Source organism: Perna viridis, chromosome 2 (assembly GCF_037379345.1).
Source record: "Perna viridis isolate PV_CMFRI_1.1 ecotype Kerala chromosome 2, ASM3737934v1, whole genome shotgun sequence".
NCBI lineage: Eukaryota > Metazoa > Mollusca > Bivalvia > Mytilida > Mytilidae > Perna > Perna viridis.
The window spans coordinates 66,470,586-66,495,623 of NC_142446.1; the positions used below are offsets into that span (position 1 = coordinate 66,470,586).

Consider the following 25,038-nt stretch of genomic DNA (forward strand, 5'->3'; position numbering starts at 1 on the left):
TTTCAATAAGATCTATACACAAGTACTCAAGTTATTATCTGGAATCCAAATAATATCCACAGACACCAGAATCAAAATTTTCAGTACTTAGGAATATTGCTACACCTATAAAATCAGGCAGGTCCAATAGAAACAGTAAAGCATCAATTTCTATTTTTTTGTAGACTCTTTCTTACTGAAATTTATTCACTATAACCAACAAAAAAACCTACACACTGTGTAGTGCAGATCTGTAAGGTCAAAAGAGGGTCATAAACCATTCTAACTTGATTGGAATGCAATTCAAAATTCAATTTAAACAGTCCATAAATAACTTTCTTCATCAATACTATGTAACCTCTAACTTGAGTTTTTGAGGGATTTTGATTTATAGTTTCAGCAAAATAATGTCTGCAATAAAACTAGGAGTATAAAAATATTTACCTGCCTGATTTTCACATAGGCATGATTATATCATACCTTCTATTGGAAATACTGGTCTATTTCCACAACACTAAAAAAAAACACTAGTTGGCACTGAAAATGATTAAAAGGTATCACCAGAAAAAAAGAACAGCAACTCCTGCAAAAACTTAGCCTGTAGTGCTGAGAGGGGAGCGAAGAAAAACAACTAATGTAGAATATAATTTAACCAGTTTAAATATAATTTTAGGATCAGAAAGGACAAATTCTTGACAGATTCTTTTCTCTAGTGCATTGGAGGGTTTTCATTTTTGTAAAGAAAAAGGCTGAGTTGTTCCAATTAATCAAACCTGCTTCAGCTTCCTCTGGAATAGATGGTGAGTCCAGTTTTACAGCAGTTGGTTTATCATTGACATCAGAGAGTTTGATATGGACATCAAAGTATGCCTTCTCACGAGGACTTCCGTCATCTACAGCCATGATGGTTATGGTTCGGCGCTTTAGTTTTTCACGGTTCAGTAAACAGAAATTCCCACCCTCTGTAGGACACTTTGGATCAGATTGTCTGGCTACCTGTTTTAGAATTTTCTCAATAATATACATATGTATTACATAAGTAACAAGCCTAATATTTTATGAAACATTTTTTAATTCCATGTAAATGAATTCAATACTACTTGTTGTTTGAAAAAAATGTTCATCTAACTACATTAGTTGACCAACATCAAAAATATTTCCAAAACATTTCTCTTGAATACAGAAATTTTGGAAAGGTCAAATTCTAGCAGAATTCAAATGAGCTAAGTTTTTGTTATCAAAGTTTCTATTCTCATTTTTAAGAACTAAATTTGATTAAATACTGGCTAATTAAAACCATACAAATAACAGATACAACTTATTTTTTAGGCCATGGACTTTAAGTTCTTGGAATGGAATAAGGTACAGGTAAAAAAAAAAAGGGTATCAAAAGGCCTTTGTTTTCAAATGTATTTGTATCGTTTTGATCCAAAAACAGTTATTGGGGATTTTAGTCAGTGGCAGATCTAGATGAGTTTCCAGAAATTGGAACCCCTTTGATAAGAAAATATGTTAGTTTTGTTCTAAATAAGGACAAAAACGAGAAAATGATTGCCTGGCCCCCCTCTGAAATTTCTGGATCAAACCCCAACCCCCCCTCCCAATTTTAAAATAAATTCCTTGATCCCCACTGTTTAATTGTCTATTGTATACATAATTGTTTCAGTTTTAGAAACAACTTTATACCAAAACTTGCCCAGTGCAGCAGGGGACAAAGTCAAATTACCCCAAAGTTCATAAAAACTACCCATATGTTTGATTTTTACTTCTTCAAAACCCAAGCAACTCTTAACAGATTTGGCTTCCACCATAATTTTAAAACTTTGTCAAGTGAACAAGAACTAATATTTAACATGGTATTTTGGTATGTTCTTCATCTTTCTTATTGTTTTGTTTCAATATTTGAATTCAACAGAATGTTTCTATATTACCTTTACACAAGTCTGTCCATTTTCCTGGTAAGTAGCAAACATCTTGAGGTTAGAATTGACAAGAAGAAAGGATAATGTTTGACTTGGATCGTCGTCAACCCCGGAGATACATCCTACTTTGGTATTGTTCATACTGTTTTCTGGTATAGTATTTGGTGTTAACTGAAACATATAACTAGATATCATTAGATGGTGTCCATCCATATTGGCCCCACTACAAAAAAAGAAGTTGGTTCGGTAAGGGCAAAATTTTGCCTAAAATTCATGAAGAAAATTTAATTGTTTCTCCAGCTCTTTAATGTGTTTTATAGTTGATTTGATTGGTTTATGGTAATAATTGGAATATACAGTTGTATATGTCCTTCAAACTTGGCTGAGATTGGGAAAATCTGTTAAAAAGGCTGGAAAACACCAAATGTTGTGGAGTCTTTCAACCTTTAAACAATGGCCACATGCATGCTGATTCTCATGCTTCATATATTTTGTGTATAATTGTTAGTTACAATTCATGTAACAGTACCCTGAGTCAACAGATGTGTGGCCACTTCCATTCCACACAAAAACCATCTTAAAAATTGTAGAAATGTTAAAAGTTAAAGGTTTTTGTAAAAGCTGCATAAATGCATACTGTTATTTCTGTAATAACTTCATAAATCTTTTCAAAAACATCTTATATTCAGAGTTTGTGATCATTTTACTATACTTTAGCTTTAATCAAATTTTTAAAATGCCCTAATTATGAGGCCAAAAGGGGTCCTTACCAAACTTTCTCCTTTGTAAAAGATAGACTGTTGGCAGAACTGCATGTCAAATTTGTAATCAGGTCATCAAAGATAAGAAAGTCAGTCATGACTCATGACACAATTTTTGACAATAACTAAAGTCTTAAAAGAACCCATCACTCACCATTAGAAATCTGGTTGCTATGACATTTGATCTAGCAGAAAAGCAGAACAAGATCAAATCATTTATAGAGACCCTTACTGATAGAATTCTCGCTAATGAATATAATTTCTACATTAATGACAAGTTTGTTTCTATCTCTAATTCTTTTCATGATGTATTGAGATAAGGATTAATCAAGAAAACCAAGATTCTAGCGGAAATCAAAAGAATGTAATCCAGGGACAAAGACCAGATATTGAAAACAGACAAACACAACAAAGAATATAAAATAACAAAAATTATACATACAAAGTAACAAAAGTAATTAAGCAACTCGGACTCCACTAAAAACTCGGAGCATGGACCAGGTGTACCAGTAGGGTAAGCATGTTCTGCTTTTCTAGAGGATAAAAACTGCTAAGATCTTCAAAAATCAATAACTCTAATAGGAAGTCATTCTAAAAATTTTGTGGGTGGGCCATAATAAACAGCTGTACATATCACAGTATAGCAGTACATCCCAAATACTGGTATTAGTGTTTAGGATCCTATAACTTGGATACAAAATTTTTAAAGGAATAAAAAAAAGAAACAATAGGGAACATTTTCACAAAGACAAATACTATACCTAAATATTAATAAAAATGTATTTCTAAAGGCATTTAACCTCTAGTTCTACATGAAACAGCAGAACAATACAATTTGTGAAGGGGAGAGAATGCAATTAGGTTAGGGTCTCACTAACCACTTCTAACGTTTCCATTACTTTACATGTTAAAAAAGTAATTTTCAAAGTCTCACTGTGAATTCCCAGGACAAATGACATCTTAAAGCTGCATACCGTTGCAAAGCTTGGAAAATAAGGCTTCCAAAATCATTATGCTAATGGTACGATGATAGTAGAAATTCTTCACAAAATTTACTTGAATAAATAATACTGAAAATCCACATTTTTACCTGTTCTGCTAACTGACAGCATGGAGGCAAATTACTCACACATGTAAACAATATTCATACACTTTTGTAGTTAATTACATATATGATTTTAAAGTACACATTCTCAGCATTATTTTGACTACTTTTAATCATAATACACACAAATAATGCACTTACAATGCATATGTCTAAGCTCATTGTGTTTTTGGTACTACATAGAGGGGTGGCCATTTGACCCGGAAGTGGTTAGTGAGACCTAGGATGCATACAATATACCTACATAGACTGCTCTAGGAGGATCGTTAGCATTTACAATCTCAAAAGGAAACAATTTCTCAATGTAATCACCAGCCAGATCTGTACTTCTGATGGTCAGGTTCCATCTACAACACATCAAACAAAAAAGGAAAACCTAAAATATGAACGTCAAAAACCAACTGATCTGACAACATACTTTTTTTTGAGGAAGTCTATTTGAGATGACCAACATTGATCTCTTCATAATAAGATGTATATTTTCCAAGGTTTAACAGATCTATATCATGGGAAAAACTGATTTTCCTTAAGCCTATACTTGATTTAAAGTATTTCTCCTTTCTATGGTAAAATTAAGATTTCAACATCTCGCAAAAGATCCCTTGATGAAAATTTCAATTTTACCAGCTCAAGTGGAGAGTAATTTACCAGTAAACCCCATAGATGCCAACCTCCTTGATACAATCAGTAAAGAAAAATTCAGTTATCTGCAATTTGGCACCTTTGTCAGTAATCTTCATTAAAACTGAAATTGACATTTCTAATTTGTTTTGGATGAAATGTGTTTTGTTCACTATCTAGAAACAGCAAGATTAATCTTAGCTGAGATTGACAACATTTGTGAAACCTGAATGCACTGCATGATCTTCATTCCCATTGTTCTTATTTCAATGATATCTGCAAATATTATTTCCGGTTTCCTAAACCGGGAATGGCTTCTACTGTAAACAATTGAAAATCAAAAAAAAAATTGAAAAATTCATGAAATTATGGACAAATTGTGAAGGTAGGCACTTCTGTAACCTATCATCATTGAACAAGAATCTAAATTTAACCTCAACCATTTGAACAATAGAAATTGCTTGTTTTCGCCTAGTATTCAGTTTACTCAGGATCAAAATACATTTCAACTGTTTTGAAAGATGTCCACTTTAGACAGGTTTAAAGTTTAAAAAGGATCTGGTTTAGAATGTTTAATTGAATATCTGTATTTTTTCTTTCCCCTATCTTAACTCAGCAAGAATCTGTACTTTTCATTACCACTCTAATAGTATAGCTTCCACATATTCAATAATACTGAATAAAAAATCATATTGGTTTACACAAATAATTTCACGGATTTTAATGAAATCTACTAACCAGAAATAACTTCAATGGGAAATCAACTTAATGCATTTCATCAAATGTCAACACTGGGTGTAATAGTTACATATGTTACAGAAAGATACTGAATAAGAATGGAGAAAGATATGTACAAAATCCATTCCTTGTTGGACATAACTTTTTGTTTACATAGAGTAACTGAGTACAACCCCAAGTGGGAGGTGTGAGATAGTCACATATCTCAGACATTTATGGAGTACTTTTATTGTGCATTAGGACAAAAAGAAAGTAAAATCGATTAATAAAGTCAAATATAACTTATTCTCAAAAAGTTGAAAGAGGTACTTTTACTGATCAAATCAGATGAAAGTTTTGAAAAAAACTGATACTTAATTAAATTTTTTTAACAAGTAGAACAAAGTACTTTATCATGTTTCCTGTATATATAAACTGTTACATATCATTTGATATTCAAAGCTGAGAGAGTTAAATAAAATACTTCACAGTTTTATATCATAAACAATTATAATTAAATCATGATTAATTCAAGCAACAAGTATGGACACGATATTTAAACTTGATTAAGCGCTTAATTTGGGTAGTGATTAAAACTTCCACAAGTTTCAAACCAGACCTGAAAGTGATCAAAGAATTAATAAAAGAACAGCGTTTCAAAGTCTCCCACCTAAAAAGATACATTTCAAACTTTAAATAACTTCTGTAAAAATCATTCAGCCACAACCAGAGTCGAACTTAATCAGTAACTTCTCATAGTAAGACTACATACAAAAGATAAAATCAAATGGTAAAAACATTACAAAAACAAGAGGCTCCCAGGAGCCTGAATCACTCACCTGGTTAAATGTTTGCCTTTCAAGGGCAATAACTCTTAACAAGAAGCTGATGGACAATTTTGACTCCATGAAGACTTCGTTAGGACTTATCATGAGGATCCTTTCATCATTGGAAGTTTCATTCAATCTATCATAGTTTTCAAGATATTCAAATGGACTGAAAACTGCAAAAAAACGTAATGTTTTGCCTTTCAAGGACAATAACTCTTATATGGAGTCGTCTGACAACTTTGATCCCTGGAGACTTTTGTTGGCCTTATAATAAGAATCATTTCACCAATTGAAAGTTTCATTCTACCTATCATAGTTTACAAGATATAGGCTGAAAACTGTAAAAAAAGTCATTTTTCACCTCTCAAAGGCAATAACCCTTACATGGAGTCGTCTGACAACTTTGGTCCCTTGAAGACTTGTAGGCTCTATAATAAGGATATTTCAGCAACTGAAAGATATTGGCCAAACCTAACGGTTTTGGAGATATATGCAAAAAAATACTGTATGACTCCTATGTTCTATTTTTAGTAAAGGCGGCAATGTTTTATAACCGATCAAAAATCCAAACACTCATTTTGTCAGGGATACCCTAAAAAACAAAAATATCAACTTTCATTGAATTCTGTATAGTAGTTTTTGAGGGGAAGACTTTTGAAAGTAATAACATCAAAAACAGCAAAAAACATCCAAAAAAAGGCAATAACTCCAACTTGGGTCAACAGATTTTCACCAAAATTTGACCACAGATAGATCTCAACATGCTAAATACTTTAACACAATGTCAGAATTTGGCTAAACCTAACGGTTTTGTAGAGATAAGCAAAAATCTGCTGTCTGACTCCTGTATTCTATTTTTAGTAACGGCGGTATTGTTTTTTTTTTAACCTATCAAAAATCCAAACGGTCATTTTGTTAGGGATACCCTAAAAAACAAAAATACCAACTGTCATTGAATTCTGTATAGTAGTTTTTGAGGGGAAGACTTTTGAAAGTAATAACATCAAAAACAGCAAAAAACGTCCAAAAAGGGCAATAACTCCGACATGGGTCGACAGATTTTCACCAAAATTTGACCACATACAGATCTCAGCATGCTGAATAGTTTAATCTACTCAGAATTTGGCTAAACCTAAGGATTTTGGAAATACATGCAAAAATCTGCTGTCTGACCCCTATGTTCTATTTTTAGTAATGGTGGGTTTCAGAGGAGAAGATGTTTGAAAAATTATTAACGACGACATCAGACGACGATGACAGACACCAAGTGAAGGCAATAGCTCACATGGCCTACATACCAAAAACAAACTTATTTGGTAGGAGCATTACAAAAAAAAAAGATCAGAAAACCCTGACGGACGGACAGACGGCATTTCCATGTCCCCTCGCGACGTGATGCAATTAAACATACGTATAGGAGATAATCAAAATGCATATTTTTATATTTTTTATATATTTTTACGCCTTTTTGGACCTTAACTCCAGAAAGAAAAACCATACACACATTCTTAGTTGAAACCTGCTTGATTTTGGCCTTTTTATACCTCTTCTCTTAGAGATTAAGGATAAAAACAATAAAGATTTTGGCCTTTTTATAATGATTTCTTTTCCTTGACATTAAGTGTTGAAAAACTAAAAATCAAATAAAAATATTCCTTTTGTAGTATGTCACCTTATTTTACAATTACATGGAGATCCATATACTTTTACCTATGCAATTGTTTTGAAACAGGCATACACATTTTTGGCCCTTTTCAGTCCCTTATTCTTAAACAGATCAGGTCAAAACTAAGCCTAAACTTTGAGGTATAGAACATAGTGGTAACATATCCTAGAGATTTATATGTTTTATCTTTGAAACAAAGTATCTATAAACACTACCAACAACCCACACAATGACAGCACCATACCATAATATAATGGCAAATTTCACATCTGAATAAAAGTGATCAAATATGTGGCTCAATAAAAAACTAGAAGCCCTGTTTATCACAGGAGCCCCTGCCTCATTTGTTAATAGTGATTTTTTTTTTTTAGTAAATCAAATGTGTCTGTAAGACAATAATGATGCCCCCGCTTGCTAGATTTGCCAAATTAGGAACAAGTTTATTTTTTTATGAAGAAATGGTTTGCAGATTCAGAAATCCTTCCAAGACTTGTGCTACTCATGGTCTGGGGATCAATTTGGGGTTCAGAAATTCCTAAATATATGCATATCTGCATATTGTATCCTGGCCACATAGTGTCATGAGATTCTGTTTGGTAGTGTCAGACAAGTTGCGATGAGAAAAAGAGGACCGACGGACGTATTAATGAACGCATAAAAAATGTTCATACCAACCATAACAAATCACCTTGTTGCTTGGGATATATTTCTGACAAAAATAACAAAGTCTAACTTCCACCAATTTCCGTAATATTTCATGAAAAATCAAGATCCTATGACCTTGCACACTATCATTATGTGTAGAAACATCCTGCAAAAAATATTTTAGATGTAGTTCAAAAACTATGGAAAGAGAAAGCCATAAAAGCCATATAGCCCTATTTCTGATGAAAATGACTCAGTCTAGCTATCACCAATTTCTGTAATATTTCATGAAAATCATAATCCTATGACCCTGCACACCTTCATCATGTGTAGAAATATCCTGTAAAATATTTCAGATGTAGTTCAAAAATTGTACAATGAGATAGCTGAACAAGCCAGGATCCATATATTTCTGAGTAAAATTGCTAAGTCTAACTATCACCAATTTCCATAATATTTCATGAAAATCAAAATCCTTTGACCCTGCACACTTTAATCATAGAAATATCCTGTAAAATATTTTAGATGTAGTTCGAAAACTGTACAAGGGGATACCCGGACAAGCCATGATCATATGTAGTCCGGATGGACAGACAGACGAACAGACGGGCAGGGGTAAATTAATATGCCCCCCCTTTTTATTGCAGGGGCATGAAGTTGCATGGGCTGTTGTGCCAGAGATATCCCATTGAATTTGATATTGAACCGCACCCAAAATTATTTACAAAGTATTCCCTATCCATATAAAGCCACAAATCAAATATGAAATCAATCCTTCCATTGGGAGTTGAGGTTTTTGTGATTAAAATTGTCTCTATCAATCCATGGTGAAAAATAGCCAAGTCCCATGAAACAGGAAGTTTATATTGTAAAGCAATCTGTCACAGACCAAATTTAAAATCAAACCATATATTGGGAGCCAAGATAATTGCCACAGAATTTGAATGAACGGACTGACAGACACACAAGGTGATTCCAAAATCACCCAGTCATTTCAATATATCAAGTGATATATTTGTGATGTGTATTTGCAGTGATATGTGATGGAAAACTTTGTAACAGACAAACATGACACTACAACTGTGAAATATTCTAGTATAAACATATTTACCGGTATTTACATGGTAACTTTAGATAGTAATGTCAAGTAAGCATATTTGTGGCATCAATTTTTGTGATTTTCACATGATTAATGTTTTTAGTTTTAAAAATAATTTTTGCTCTTACTATTTTTCATGCTTATCTATTCTAGTAAATTAAGTGAAAATTATTATGCAAAAAATATATAGTCTAACTAAAGATGAGTGATTTACAGTAACCCTTTTCTATAGAGCAGAGGAAAAATATACAATTGTCAAACAGGAAGTTTAAGCTAATAACTGAGCATAAAGATTGTAGATCACTCACTTTGTAGGTGGTTCCTCATAGTCAGCTGTTCTCTTTAGACAAAGTCTGTGCTCCATTATATAAAATCTATCAGATACATCCTGAACAATAGTGTAGACATGTTTGTCATAATCATCATCAACTGTCCCCATATAAAGGCAGTATCCAGCAGGGGTATTCTCGTCTATCTTTGTCTTGGCTAGGTCTATTTCAATCTGAAATTAGGAGTACACAGTAAATCTAGTTAAGAGGCTGTCCATGTTAAAATCAGGCAGATCCTGTGATACGAGTGGCACATGGTAAATTTTATCCCACTGAATTTTTTGTTCCAATGTAATGTATATAGCATATGTATGTCAAAAAGTATTAAGTTTATTTTGAATCAACAATTGATAGCTCAGAAAAAGATATTTAATCTCCCTAACAAAGCAACAAAATTTTCCTCAAATTAAAGAGTTGTCTCCCATTTTTTCAATTAATTTCAATGCTTCCTAAGTAATATATTTTTCTTTTGTCATTGCAGTTTATCCAAAACCAACATTCAATTTTGAGAAAGGACGCATTGTGATATGAAATAGGTGAAAAAATTTTGAAAACAAAATTTATCATTTAACAACCATTGCCTCGTTTTTAAATGGTCACCGTCTTTAACCTCAAAGCAAAGGCTGTTTCTAGTCTGAACAGCTAACATTTTGACCCACAGGCCCAAACCATTTTTTTAGATTTTTTTCACATATAACTTGCCTGTAAATGAATTTTTTATGGCCTAAAGCATTTTTACAAGCCTTGGGCTTCAGACAACTGGTTTATTGTGATGACTGAGTTTCTGTAGTAAATTTATTTCATATTTCAAAAAGAATACCAGTTTACCCTAGTATTTTGTATTCTAATTTCCTTGTTTTCTTCCTATTTATAACTTTGAGGAAAGAAATGCAGTCACCAAAACAATTTATTCCTTGTAGTGCAAAACGTTTTTATCCATATGTCAAGTGACGTTAATATAATGTATTTAACATCATAATTAATTATTAAAGCAAGCTTCACCTAATTACATTGTATAGGACATTAATTGCTGACAATGAATATCAAACATCACTAGTGTGGACTGTGAAAAAAGCTTCAATTACAATAAATAGACAGACTGAAAAAAAGTATACAACAAAATGTCTGTCAAAAGAGAATTGTATTGAAGTAACAGTTGTAGAAATCAGACAGGTGATTCATGCATGTCAAAAACCTACCCATGCTGTCATTAGGTGAAAATACTAATGAAGCATGTTTGTTCATGGGTTTTTCTACACAAGGAATCACCTCTACCATTGGCAGTGTATGAATTTTATATGGACTTGTACTTCTGGGATGATTATACCAGGTCTACAAACAAAGTGGAAATTGGCTAAATCAGAAGTAAATATACTGTAAAAAAAGAACCTTAACAGTAAAATCTAGATTTGAAATTGTGGAATTCTGTTAAAAGAACGGAAAAATCATCACTCATATTTAAAACTTCTTGGAATCTAAGCAACATTTTACAAGCAGTAACAAGACGTGTTAGTCACTTACATCTTGAGGTGGATTGTTTTTAGGGCTACAGAAAATTTTTGGCTGAGACCATTTAGCATCTTTCTGACAGATCACTTGATACTTCTCCTGCGGGGGCATCAGCTCTCTGTCCTGTTGGCAAGAGGCTTTACAAGTTGTGTTGTATGTCTGTAAACAAATTATTATTTCATACATAATAATATACATGAATACATTACACATATAACGTCACTTTGGAAAAATGAAATTTACAAAGAAAAATTAAAATGCATTTTTCCTTCCTTTATTGTACTGTATATTAAAAAATTGTCATTACGTTCTAATATAGTGATAAATATGATTTTCATTTAAAGAGCTACTGTGCTACCAAAAACATGTGAACATTCCTGGACTCAGGAGCTTGGTTATCTCGAATTGCAGGTTCTGTTAATACTTATCATTTTTTCATGCATGTCAACGTATGCTGTCTAATATTTCATTATTAACTTGTGCCGAATCTGTATATTTTTTTATAATTCCAATCTAATAAGCATGCATTATGATTGGTTTGTTCACCTTTTACAACCTCAGCGATGACAGTTTATATAGTGTAAATTCCATGTAAAAATCATAAACAACGTGGCTACTATCTCTTTGACAAAAGACAGAGCCATTTAGAGGCTTAAAATGGTATTATCTGCTTTCTTCCATTCATTTTCGGCATTGCATATTCAAAACAACAATTTTTGAAAAACTACAGTTATCAGAAGCCTGTATATACTTAATATTGCAATTGACAACCATGTCACATTGTCAGTTGAATGCAATATCAATTTTGGGTGTCAATTTAACTAAATGAGAGCATTCACGAAAAGAAAAAAAAACTACTGATATATTTTTGATAGTTAGAGATTGGAAATATAAGGATTAAATACTATTTTTCAAGAATTTTTGGATGTGTAAAATCAGACCATTCACTCACAAACCTGACATGAAGGTCCTTCACATTTTATTTGTTTAGTAAGCAAATGTTCCAATTTTACACACTGATAAACTCTGGAAAAACAGTATTTAATCCTATACTATTTCTAGTCAATATACTGATATTATAAATGTCTATACTGCAATAATTTTTTTAATTTTTACTGTATACATTTCTAGGAAAAAGGCAAAATTGGAAACTGACCTTATAAAAAAAATAGAGATTTAAAAAAAGCCAAAGAAAATCACCAATAACAAGAAGAGAATTCTTTACATATTATAAATATTAAGGAAAGCATTTTAGTCATAAATAATGAGTTTACAATAATTGCACCCTGTGACGCACCAAATTTAATTGTTGGTGTTTTTTATTATAATCTTTAGTAGACAGGTTTAGAGCAGTTAAACAATAAATCAAAGCATTCCATGTGAAATTCTGGGAATGCACCTCCTCATTGAGTGATAGTACATACATTGTATTTCATTTGGAATTTGAATTACTATAGTAGTAGCATAGTGTTTAATATTGTTCTACACGTAGGTTACACTATACAGTACCAGTCCTGCTAAAATCATTCCCATACTACAAAATATTCCTACATTACAAAAAAATAATACCCATAGCATTTGACAGAATCCACAGAAAATAATTTCATCTAATGTTTACAGGACTGATTTAACCTTTCCAATAAGATTATCAACAAGAGCAGTGTTCAAGGTCCCCTGCCTCGCATTAAAAGTAAAATTTCATGGAATATTGCAAAGTGCAAAATTATATTTTGTTAAGTTTGTGTGACCTTATCTTTAACCTACTAACCTCAAATTCAATAAATGTCTTCCTTACCCCATAAGCCTTCATCTGTCTAAGTTTGATGAAATTCTATGAAGGCGCTCAAAAGTTGCACACCAGAACCAATTTTCGCCCCCAAAAATATATTTTGTCAAGTCTGTGTGACCTTGGCCTTTAATCTACTAACCTCAAATTCAGTAAGTCTTCCTGATCCCATTAGCCTCCAACTACTCAAGTTTGGTGAAATTCTATGAACGCGTTCAAAAGTTCAAAATTTTATGGATACACATATTCCATTTTATCTGCTAAAGAATTTCTTCAACAACTGGACAAAAGAAAACAATTATAGACTATTGTTTTGTTGACGTAAAGAAGCTAGTGAGTTGAACGTCAAAATTCAGTTCTAGATAAATAGTTATCACTTACACGCTCGGAACAAGTGGTGAACATGGGAAATGAACAACTTCCAAGATTAGGACGCTCTGGTGGACAATATGAGAGGGATGGAATTGGTGGACATACAATTAATTTACATGTCACACCATCGGAAGCCAGGGTTTCTCCTTCAGGACAGCTACATACACCCTGGTTACAAAGTCCTTTACACTTCAAATGGCAGTGTGTAAAACTCTTAAATGAAAAAGAAATAGAAAATTATTGAACAATGACATTAAAAAATGAATACATTTTAACATTGTTTTATTGAATTTATTTGAGACATGGTGCCAAACCAGCTGTTACAACAAGGGACTCTGAAATCTGATATAAATATAGGTTGCAATATACTATTGTAGCTCCAAGGAACTATTTATGAATAAACTTTAAAAACAAGGGAATGTAGAACATTTGTTTTCCAATAGAATCCTAAAACTTTAACTATCATAAACGGGAAGTTAATTGGCCTTTTTCAATCTAATGTTCCATTCAAGACACTGATCTAACAGTAATTCGTTCTACAGAGATTCAAATTTGCTTACAAGAGAAAGGGTCCTTTACTTTTTTGCATCCAAAATAAAAAGGTCTCCTATAGATTAGAATATTAAAGGTCTTAAATAAGAGTTAACGTAAATATGGTAGAATCTTTTGCATGATATTTCTTTTTAAATAATGCTTCCACAATCACAAAGCTGAAATCAACTTGACTAATCAAACAAATCATCATATCTTAAAGAAAATTAGAATTGAGTGTTGTTAGTTCACCCCAGCTGAATGGAACAATTAGTAAGATAGTTTAACTAAGAGGGTGTCCATGCAAAAACCAGGCAGTGGATTGCACATGACAAATTTTGTTTTAAAAAAATTTCATCCATTTCAAAATGCAAATGTATCCTTCTCTCAAAGTTCAAATTTTGGTTTCATATTAACTGCAACAGTTTAAGAGAAATAAACTACACAGAAAGCATTGAAATTCATTGAAAAAGGGAGATAACTTTCATTTTGTGAAAAAAATTGGTTGCTTTTTTTGGGAACTTTAAAAAATGCTTTCTGAGTCACCCATTGTTGATTTAAAAAAATCTTTGTACTATTTGACATACATACGATAAAAAACATTACATTGGAACAAAAAAGTTACACGGGAACAAATTTACCCCGTGCCAGTCATATCATAGGGTCTGCCTGATTTTTACATGGACCATCTCTTAATTTGAATATAACTTGTAATCAAGATGTACACAACATCAGTTGCAAAACAGGCTCTAGATGTGATATTCATTTTATGTATTTTCCCTATCTAATAGTTATCCACGGTAAAAAAAAATGTTTTCAAATATTGAATTAACTGAAGAGTGAAAAAAAATTCAGAAGTTACTCTAAAAGTGTTAAAATCACCCTGATAATTTAAAGAAAACTGTTTTGTTCTTCAAATAGAAGTAAGCTTAACATAACTTTAATACCAGGTTAGTATACATTTTATGGAGAGGTAATAGAATAAATTATACAAACCATACTGAAGCATGTACATGTATATAGTTGCATAATTTCTTATAACGTTAAATAAATATAAATTGTTAAAATGCGCTGTGAGTTAATATAAAAATCAATGAACAACATGATGTACTCCCAATTCAGAAAGGTCACAACAAAAACTCAATGGAAATCTTTTTTCTGATTACATGAAAAAAACCTTGAAATATAACAAATCAAACATATGTGCAGCATGACATCTTCCTCAATACTTTGGATTCCATATTATCAATTTATTTTAGCTTCATTTAACCTTATAAAACATTTCACTCATCTGTCAAACTTATTAATACTGCTGTCTTCTTTTCATCTTATCATGAACAAAAGTAAGATATATACAAAATAACTGAATCAAGATGTCACCAAAACCGCTCAAATCATCTGAACAAATATATAGTATGTTATGATGTCTAGGAATGTTTTTGCATAATGGGACATATTGATGTTGAAGAATATATGAACATTGTTCCTACATGAAGTGTGAACACCAAATATACTACAAGGTGCCAAACTCACAAGTAAATAATTCCAAATAGAAGGAAAAAAGCAAAAATATTAAATAGAACTATTTTCCCAAAAAAACATTCAGTGATTGGATTATTTAAGGTCCCATGTGTCATTTATCACATTTTATTCAGCTGAAAATGTCCCATTTAAATCAGAATTCTTATATGAATTTTAAAGAATACTTAATTGATTTTCTGGAGAGGCCACTAAAAAGACCCATTCTGAATTTCACAATTATTTAATCCAAATCACTAGCTGCCTGATTATAAATGAAATAATTTACTTTAATGCATTTTTTTCCCTTTCAGTTATTAATTCTATAGCACCATATTTACATAGTGAAAACTGAGGGGAAATGACAAATATATACAAATAAATTAATTTGAGATAAATACTGTAATCTGATTGGTTAAAATAATTTTGTTATATCTCAATGGATAAAAAAATATTGACATGCTCCTATTCAATTGAATTCAGAGCTACTTTTCTCATGTTTAAAGATAAAAATATGTTTTAAAATTAATTTATAAGAATTGGCTATAATAAAAATTTTGTCTATTGAAAAATAACATAAATTTTCAATGTGCATATTTTGTTAACTGCACTTCGTGCAATAAGCAATATGCACATGGAAAATTTATCCTATTTTTCAACAGACAAACTTTTATCATTGCCAATTCTAAAATATACATACCCAAGAAGATTTAAACATTCTCCAAAAAATAAACATCTACAAACTTACAATACTTGAAGGACATTTGGCTCCACGACATTGTGCATTAATTTTGACTGTCCTTCGACGGATCTGTATGCCCTCATCACAGTCTCGGTGACAACTTTCCCATTCCTGCCATTCATTCATCTACAGTGTGCAAAAATGTGCAGAATGTGCAAATAATGAAATTATAGTGCAAAATGCATGCAAGTGCAATAAGTGACTGGGTAGGAACTATGTGAATAACAACTAAGCATTATAAGGAAAACAACACTTCAGTACTAGAAACCTGCAGTCCAGTGGTTGTCATGGTTTTTCATGTTCAATGTTATTCATTTTACATTTTTTCTATAGATTAGGTTGATTTTCATTTTTTATGAATAGTTTCACTGTCACATCATTTAAAGCTTGCTTTATGGTATGTGTTTTGCCCATTTTTGATGACCATGTGGTGATCTGTAGAAGTCTAATTGTTCTTTGCTTGGCATTTGGTGGATGGCAATGGCATTCATACCACATCTCCTATTTTTATACTTTCAATACTTTTTTTCAATCTTACACATGATTTAATTAAGCCCATATGATTTTCTATAAGAAGTTCATCTGTCAGCATGAATTTTTAAAACAATTTCTCCTCTTTCCATTGTGAAGTAAAATGGTTGCTCAACTATTAATAAAATCTGTCTCAACCAAAAGTTAAACTAGTGTTATAAATCATTTCCATTTAAAATTTTCAATCTTTTTCCTGCATCAATTTATTCTCATTCTGACTGGTTGATTTGTTAAATGGATTTTGCACATATGTGAAAGCTACAATTTATTTTTTCAGACTGAGTTGCCACTGTGCTTTATGAAGACCTGGTAACTCCACTCAACTTCATTTGCTGAATGGGTATGTGCAATATGGACAATTTCCACAGTGAATGAGATCATCAATAAAAACAATGAAGTTCTATTCTATCTTTATAGATTAAAAAAATGAAATTAGTTAAATTAACCAGTACAAGATAAAATCTACTGACTTGGAATGCATTTAAGAATGTACGCTGCTCTATTTCAGAATAACAAGGGTTTCAAAGGGTTATGAAATCTTTCAGGAACTTTAATGATAGAACAAAATATTTAAAAAAAAGACAGATGAGTTAGTACATGTGGTTTTGAGTTATGATCATTTAAAATCAGTGAAAGAAATTAGCAGTAGACCTATAGACCGAGTCTATGTAAAATCAAGCAGGTTTATGACGAAATTGGCTAAAATTGCTTTCAAATGTACAGTGCTGTCTATGTAAAATTATGGTGGGTCTATGTTGACAAAAAATTCAGTTTCTAACACGGTAAAATTTTGGAGGGAAAAGGATTTCTCTAGATTTACCATAGGTTTTGTCTTAGTAAGTTTTATCAATTAAAAAAACTGAAGAAATAACAAGGATTAGTCATTAAAAACTTCCCAAATCACTCTTAAAGGTGTGCTTAATGAAATTAGGAAAAGAAAAGTGGTGGTCACTGGGCAATAACATCAAGGCCATGAAATGTATAAAAACCAGAGGAGTAAAAAAGTCAAAGATATCTGAATATGACCAGTGAACATCCTTAATATATCTGTACTGCTATTAAATACCGGAAGAGTTTCTCAATATCTTAAAAAATCTTTTTAAACATCTGGCTTTGTGAGTACAGTGCTATTGCTTTTTACACCTTGTACTTTCTATCAATAACAGTAAGTAAGGCTTTAAATCAGGTCAAAAAACAATAAGTTGAAAGATTATTGAAAGATTGACTATCAGAAATCAATAAAATAATAGACATGAGTTTACACAATTGAGAAAATTGATCTTGTGATAACAGATAACCCAGAATTAAAACTTTCAAGTGATAAAACTCCATAATTCTTACACAATTTGTAATATCAATTATTTTTAAAATGAAGATTTTTGCCATTGGTTCTCACCCATGTGAGAAAAAATGTGCATAACAAGACAAACGTTTTCCCTTCACTACTTTTCATGACAGAATGAGTGTAATCTAGAAAAATGTATGTGATCATACTGTCCCCATAAATGAAGTGTGACATTACATATCAGACTTAGACCTACTTCTCATTAAAATCTGCATAAAAAATTAAACACAAGAAATGTGTATAGTCATATTTTACCAAACTAAACCTGCATTCTGTGGTCCAAAGTACTGAGTTTAAACTATGAAACAGTTTGGTTTAGTTCTTCATTATCATTCAGAAACAAAACAGACAAACAGATGGACATGTGGATCAATAATACCCCTGATTCATGGAATGGGACATGAAAACAAACTATTCAACTTCAATAAAAGTGTAATTTACCATTATGATAGTTGTTATTCATCATCTACCAAATAAGTACAAGTCTTTGAAAAAATCAGGCAATTTTTTTTTAAATCTGGAAGATACATGCCATCAACCAATCCAGTCAATGCACATTTTCATTTACAATGGTCAACTATACTAATATTGACCATCATTTTTCTCTTCATTTTGATAAAATTAGAAAATTTTCAATAAGAGGTTATATATTTCAAATTTTGACAGTTATTATACATATGTCCCTGGATTGCTCATTTGCAGTACAATTACATTCATTCATAACCTGTAGTTCATTTTATCAAGAAGATATGTAAAATCTGGTCTTTATTCTTCTGTACTGACAAGACAGAAGTATTCCCCAACTATGTTTAACCAAATGCCTGATTCCTACACGCTAGTACTTATTTCCATCACCAGTTTTGTGCTCAGACTAACAAGTGCACAAAAAGTGCATAAACTAGTCATAATTTTTTTTTAAACTGTGCATTTAAGTGTGAACTGTGCTGAATTGACTCACGGCAAGGCTAGGACAAGGCTGTCCTTTACAGACTGGGTTTTTTATAATAGTCCTATTTCTACGCTTGACTCCAACATCACAATTACGTTCACATACAGTCCACAGTGTCCATACAGATACCTGTTTCACATTAAAGTATTGATATTTACATTAAAATATCAGCACAAAATACTGAAGCATAGCTAAAAGCTTTAGAAAGCTTGCTTCATTCACCCGAAAAAAATATCTTTCAAGGACAATAATTCTAACTTGAACTCTTGAGGACTTTAGTAGGCCTTTTTATAAGGAATTATTATTTCATCAATTGGAAGTTTTTAAATAAAAAGCAATAATGAGCAAATAACTTCAGAACAAGTACTTGTTTACTTATGAAAAGAACAACAATAATTAAAACAAATGTTGTAGTTCAATATAAGATGTAATCTACTCATACATATTTTTATAACCACCTGTTTTTCCAAAATGACCCCTAAATTTGCTACCAAAGGGCCTTGATCCCCACTGTTAAACTCTGGAATGACCACTGCTGAACCAATAATCTTTAGAGAAATGGAGGCTATAAGTATTAACAAAAAATCTGTAATTTTCATTTAATTTTAACCTTTCAAATTTAATAATAATACAGTTGAACCTAGATGTGTCAAACTTGGATGAGTCAAAATCTTGGATAACTCCAACTAATTTGACAGTCCGGGCCAAAATTCTCCTACTCCAATACAATTTTACCAATAATGACTCAAACTTGGAGGAATCGAAATCTTGGATAACTCGAGGTTATCAATCAGCCCCTTCAATAGGTTTTTATTAATTATTAGGATTGCTTTATAACAAATGATGACCAAAGTTTATTTTTACAACATTCAGCACGGCTTATGTAATTACTTGCTGACACCTTTATGGCCTGATTTGTGTATCAATTTTGATAAATGCAAAAAAGTTTGCCAGGTAAAAAGAAACAAATTTGATTATCACACTTCGGCATTCAAATCATTAATGTTATCAATATTTTGATAATGATTAAAAAAATTGTGATATATTTTCTTTCTTGGAATGATATCCAATCATTTAGTTACACGAAAAACAGATGATAATAACTGGTGTATTCTTACATCTGTCCATTTCACTAATTTATCTGAAATTTAATTGTTGTAATGTAGTGCACATGGTTTTACGGTATTCACGATACTGATTTATTCAAAGCAACACGTCATGTAACACTGACATTTTCGATGTACAGAAAATAATTAAAATAAAAACTTCCCCTAAAACATTCGATGTTGCTTAGAATTTATAACATATCTAATGCACAACATTTCAAAATTATCTTCCAAAACGATAAAAAAGACACCTCAAAGTATCCTGATAAAGTGAAGTACATGTACAATGTATACATGTATAAGCAATACAGCATGTGTAAATCATTAAAAAAGCAGAAACAATTACCAACCAAATATTTCCATACTACACTCGACCTCGGATGAATTGAACCTCAGATAACTCAAACATTTTAGCCTGGTCCCTGCGACCTCGACTTAACGAGGTTTGACTGTATTTAGTGTTCTGTTGTCACAAAACAGCTGTCCTTTTCACAAAAAAACAAGTGTTAAATTTGCCGTAAGTTATGAAATCATAATAGATCAATGCATTCTGATGTCATAACTATGACTAATTTTACACTTAACATTTCCTAAGAATTTCAGGAATTTTTTAATTATCCAATGGTGTCAAAAAAAAACACCCAAAGTAGAGTTAATACCCTCCTCAAAGTAACATTCATAGACCCCCAAAAAATATCAAGAAAATTTACACCTTATTCAAGTATTGTAAAAAAAAAAACTGTTATTGTTATAACCATAAGATATAGAGAAAAAGTGCAACTCATAATAACCAAAATTGATATATTTTCCATCTTTAATGAAAAATTAGTTCAACAAACATTTATTTCCAGTAAAAAGAACTAAAGTCTTGAAATGGCTCTGAAAAAAATTACTAAATGTCTTGAATTGTTCTGAAGTCTCTAATGTCTCATTAAATATATTTACTAGTGAAACCTTTTTTCAGCCAAGTAGGAAATATTACTGGACCAATGTCCTGTGAATAATTGAAGTTTTACATTTTGTTACTTACATTACAATTAAGCAAAATGAAATAGTTGATAGTAATGAGCACATTTAGGGTGTGTTTATAGAATTGGACCCCATCTTTGTTGGGAAATTTTGTAAATTTGCTTTAAAGGCAAAAAAAAATACCATTAAAAGCATAGAACTCCTTCTTTTGAAAATCTTAGGTTTGCCTGATAAGGCAATGTAGAAAATATGGTTATGATACAACACACTACTAGTAATAAATATTGTTCTACTTGAAATGTCATTAGTCTACACATCTGTGACCTATGATACTGAACATGATGTATAACTACTTTAATCCTAATCACAAAGGCATGGTATAATTTATCTGTTCTGTTTCAATACAAAAAGTTCAATAAATAATTAATCCTTTACAAAATAGGATTTTTTTTCTACTTTGGTACAAGAAACATCTTTTTTTTCTATTTTCCTGAAACCCTTCTTGTTACCAAAGTCCATGAATGTTTATTACTCTTGTAACTGAATTCAAAATCGTAATTATTTAAAAAGTTGGGCCAATTATCAATCTTATCATTTATTCTCCTTAAAAAATGTTTTGAATACTGTTTCAGCTGACAAAAATTATTGAAGAAAAATCTTATGAATAAAATATCACATTGGTGTGGCCTTAAACAAAAACAGAAATCAGTCGATCACTGTAACTCACCGTACAATCCACACTCCCTTCATAACTTTCACATATCTTCACATCTTCTAAAGTCATATTCAGGCATTGTTGCCCACCACAATAAGCTGGGGTCAAAAGTGATCTTGAACGGAAAGCCTTTCCAAAACCACAGTTATTATTACATGACGACCACTCTCCCCATTCTGACATCTGACAGTCTATCTCTTTTGTTACATTACATTCTTTTGTCTCCAGGAGTTCTGGACAACCTGAACCACCACAGGATTCTGAGGTATCTACAGTTCTTTTCCGTTCACTAGAAAATTAGACAAAGCAAAAACGGGGGAGGACAAAACAATTGTAAAAATTTTCTACCTCTAACTACCTTTACCCTCAAAAAGTTTTATCAGAATTTACTTGCAATTTGATATCAACTATACTTTTATAGGTATCAGTTTTGTGTTTGCCAATATTTTTAATATTTCCTGGAATTCTGAATTCCTTATTTTCATTAAAAAATCATGAACCTTATTCAATAAAAAGTTCCAACTAAAATATTTCATAATTTTGTTGTAATCTAATTATGACTGGCTGAACCCTGAAAATCTGTACCCCATAAAAATGAATTTTCAATGTAAATAACTTGTGATTTCACATTTTGATGTGAATTTAAATTTGATGTTTGACCAATCCTTGAAAACTACAAAAAAAGTGAACCCCACAAAAAAAAACAGTTCCTTCATAGTATGACTTTTTAAAAATGTACAAGAGGGTCTTTCATAGACTTACCTGATTCCAACGCCACACTTGGAAGAACAAGGGCCCCATTCTGCCCACTGAGACACCACACAGTCTTGCTTACAACATGGACCATAACAGACCGTAGTATTGTAGACATCAGGACATTTTTGCCCATAACATTCACCAGGCACTGTGATAGTCCTAGATCTGTTTTTGTGTCCTACACCACACTCCCCATTATCTAGAACACAACTGGACCAAACAGACCATGGAGATACCTGAAACATGAAAGCAAATAAGTTTTTATGGATCTTCCCAAATAAAAATCTAGTATCATAACAGTGCTTTACATGTTACGTTGTAATTAGCAGACGATATTTTCTGCATTAAAGATATTTTCACGTCTATATAAATATTCTATTATAGGGAAAGGGTGATACCCTTTGAACAAGGAGTTAAAGATATAAATGCTATAAATAAATCCTTGCTTTGAAGCATAGAAAAGTTGTTGGTCCCACTAGGTGATGAAGCTTATAGGATCATTCTCGTCGTATTTTTCTACAAGTTTTCACAGAGCCTCACACTCAGAACTACTCGGACTTTCTCTTTTTAGTATAGTGGAAATGTCCGAATAGTTCCGATATGACCACTTTGGCGCCAACTTTTGTATCGCATCAAGATATTTTTATACTTCAGACTACCTTGCTCCCCTATGCTCCAAACATATCATTTGGCCAATGGGTGGGGTGGAGCGGGGTAGGGGGGCTCCTAATTTCTGAGGAAATTTTTTTTTTCGCTTAGCTATTAAATGGGGCACTTCTTGTAGAAAATTTGTCGCAACTTATAGTGTATAGTAACATGTATCACAAGTGCAAGGAAATGTATATATGGGTAGATTTTTTTTTTAAGGGTTCTGTCTCAGTACTATTTCTACTGTTTTTCTTGGTTGTACGTCTCGCTATATAGTACAATTTTGAAGGAAAAAAAAACCTTCGTTCACTCCATGTTCAAATATATATGTTGTTCTCTTATAAAGAAAAAAGAGGTGAATGTTGTTGTTTAAGCGATAAAATTTGTATCTTGTATGTAACTTCTCTTGTTTTATCAAGTGACATTGAGATTGAATTTTTTATTCTAACATATTATTATCAAAGAGTTATTTATACAAGTTAATAAATGAGTGAGAATGGTACATAACTAGTATTCAACTTTGATGACAATGAAGAAAACTTATGTCACAACTCGGCGCGTTTCTTTTCAATTTCAAACGGGCGCAAAGATTTTGAATCCTTTCAACTGGACGCATTTACAGGTAACTATAATTACAAGTTTGGTAAATCATATGAATATGTTCAAAACACGTATATAAAAACATCGCCGACAGTTCACGGTTTCCGTCTCAACTTTGGGCCAATCCACTGTTGGCAGCTAAGATTTAAAACGCACGAACAACGGACCGGAGGCGTTCCATTAAATTTAAACTCCAAGTTTTATCAGCGCATCCTGCTCTGTATGTTTTTGTGGATGCATTACTGATGCAGCAGACTATGAACTACACCAAGATGAAAGGACCGTTCGTTGAGAAGAACGTGAGAAAATTGAGTATTCTATGGAATAGTACCGTCTATACTGTAGTGAGGAATTGATCCGTCTTGAATTCATTAAGTGTTTTAGTCCATGGACTGGGAGGGTCCACCGTGCACCCTCGCTCATCAACTTCGTGGTGAGTTTAGGTACCTTTATACCTCCCTTCGCCGAATCAATTTGTCGCCATAGAATATTCTAGGAGTCTTTTCAGTATAAGCCTATATTTGTACCCCACTGGGTCAAAAAGCCAAGAATTTTGTGACTTAATTGTCTTAGCCTTCCTGGGATAGCATGTGTGAACAAACTAAACAAATTAATCATCGTATAGCCCACAACATAGCTTTACCATGGTACCAAAGAAGCTGCGGTAACACTTAGGCTTTTGCGGTAAAATGAACAAAATGTACCCCTACCCCGCCGAAAAATCGTTTAAATTGTCACATTTTTCAATGTCAAAACCCCTAGAGTATTTATGCTTCAGTAAAAAATGGTTTATTTGGTATTTTCTGTTTAGTATTATCACAATTTATACTTCGGGGTTCTTTTGATAAATTTTGGCGATTTTCGTAGTCGGAATTTATCCAAAAAATGCGGAAAATTTGATTTTCGATTTTCATAAATTCAACACTACAAGTTATTACTCAAATAAAACGTCTCTAATTTGGTATCATTCCATAGATAATTTAATTTTCTACATAAATAATCACGAAAAACTAATTTTCAAGAAACGATTTTCAAAAAATGCTAAAAATATTACCTCTACCCCTAGAAAACTGGTCTCAGTATCAAACAGAATGCTTATTCACTGCGTACTGTCATTATAGAACTCATATTTTAGGCATTCATAATTAAGATAATGATGTACCTAACATATTTGATCAATTCGGGCGCTTAGATTTTCCTTTCGTGGTGACATTACTATAAAATCGGAAAAATGGGAATTTTCAGAATTTTAGAATTTTCTACTATATCACCTGATATTTTTTCAGA

General features: G+C 32.0%; 1 protein-coding gene across 2 annotated transcripts in view; it reads right to left on the reverse strand.

The window, feature by feature from the left end:
* The window catches only part of LOC148626548 (protocadherin Fat 4-like), a 110,250-nt gene that overhangs the window by 78,167 nt on the left and 7,045 nt on the right, over window positions 1-25,038 (reverse strand). The window contains exons 2-10 of one of the 2 annotated variants that reach the window (XM_088570626.1): window positions 22,510-22,739; window positions 21,760-22,036; window positions 18,967-19,086; window positions 13,351-13,554; window positions 11,196-11,342; window positions 9,654-9,847; window positions 4,012-4,114; window positions 1,911-2,072; window positions 753-975 (exon numbers count right to left, since the gene is read on the reverse strand). In XM_088570626.1, the coding sequence (XP_088426752.1) occupies window positions 753-975; window positions 1,911-2,072; window positions 4,012-4,114; window positions 9,654-9,847; window positions 11,196-11,342; window positions 13,351-13,554; window positions 18,967-19,086; window positions 21,760-22,036; window positions 22,510-22,739 (1,660 nt within the window). Of the gene's footprint in view, window positions 1-752; window positions 976-1,910; window positions 2,073-4,011; window positions 4,115-9,653; window positions 9,848-11,195; window positions 11,343-13,350; window positions 13,555-16,138; window positions 16,259-18,966; window positions 19,087-21,759; window positions 22,037-22,509; window positions 22,740-25,038 lie in introns of both variants that reach the window. The other variant, XM_088570625.1, reaches the window with a different exon arrangement.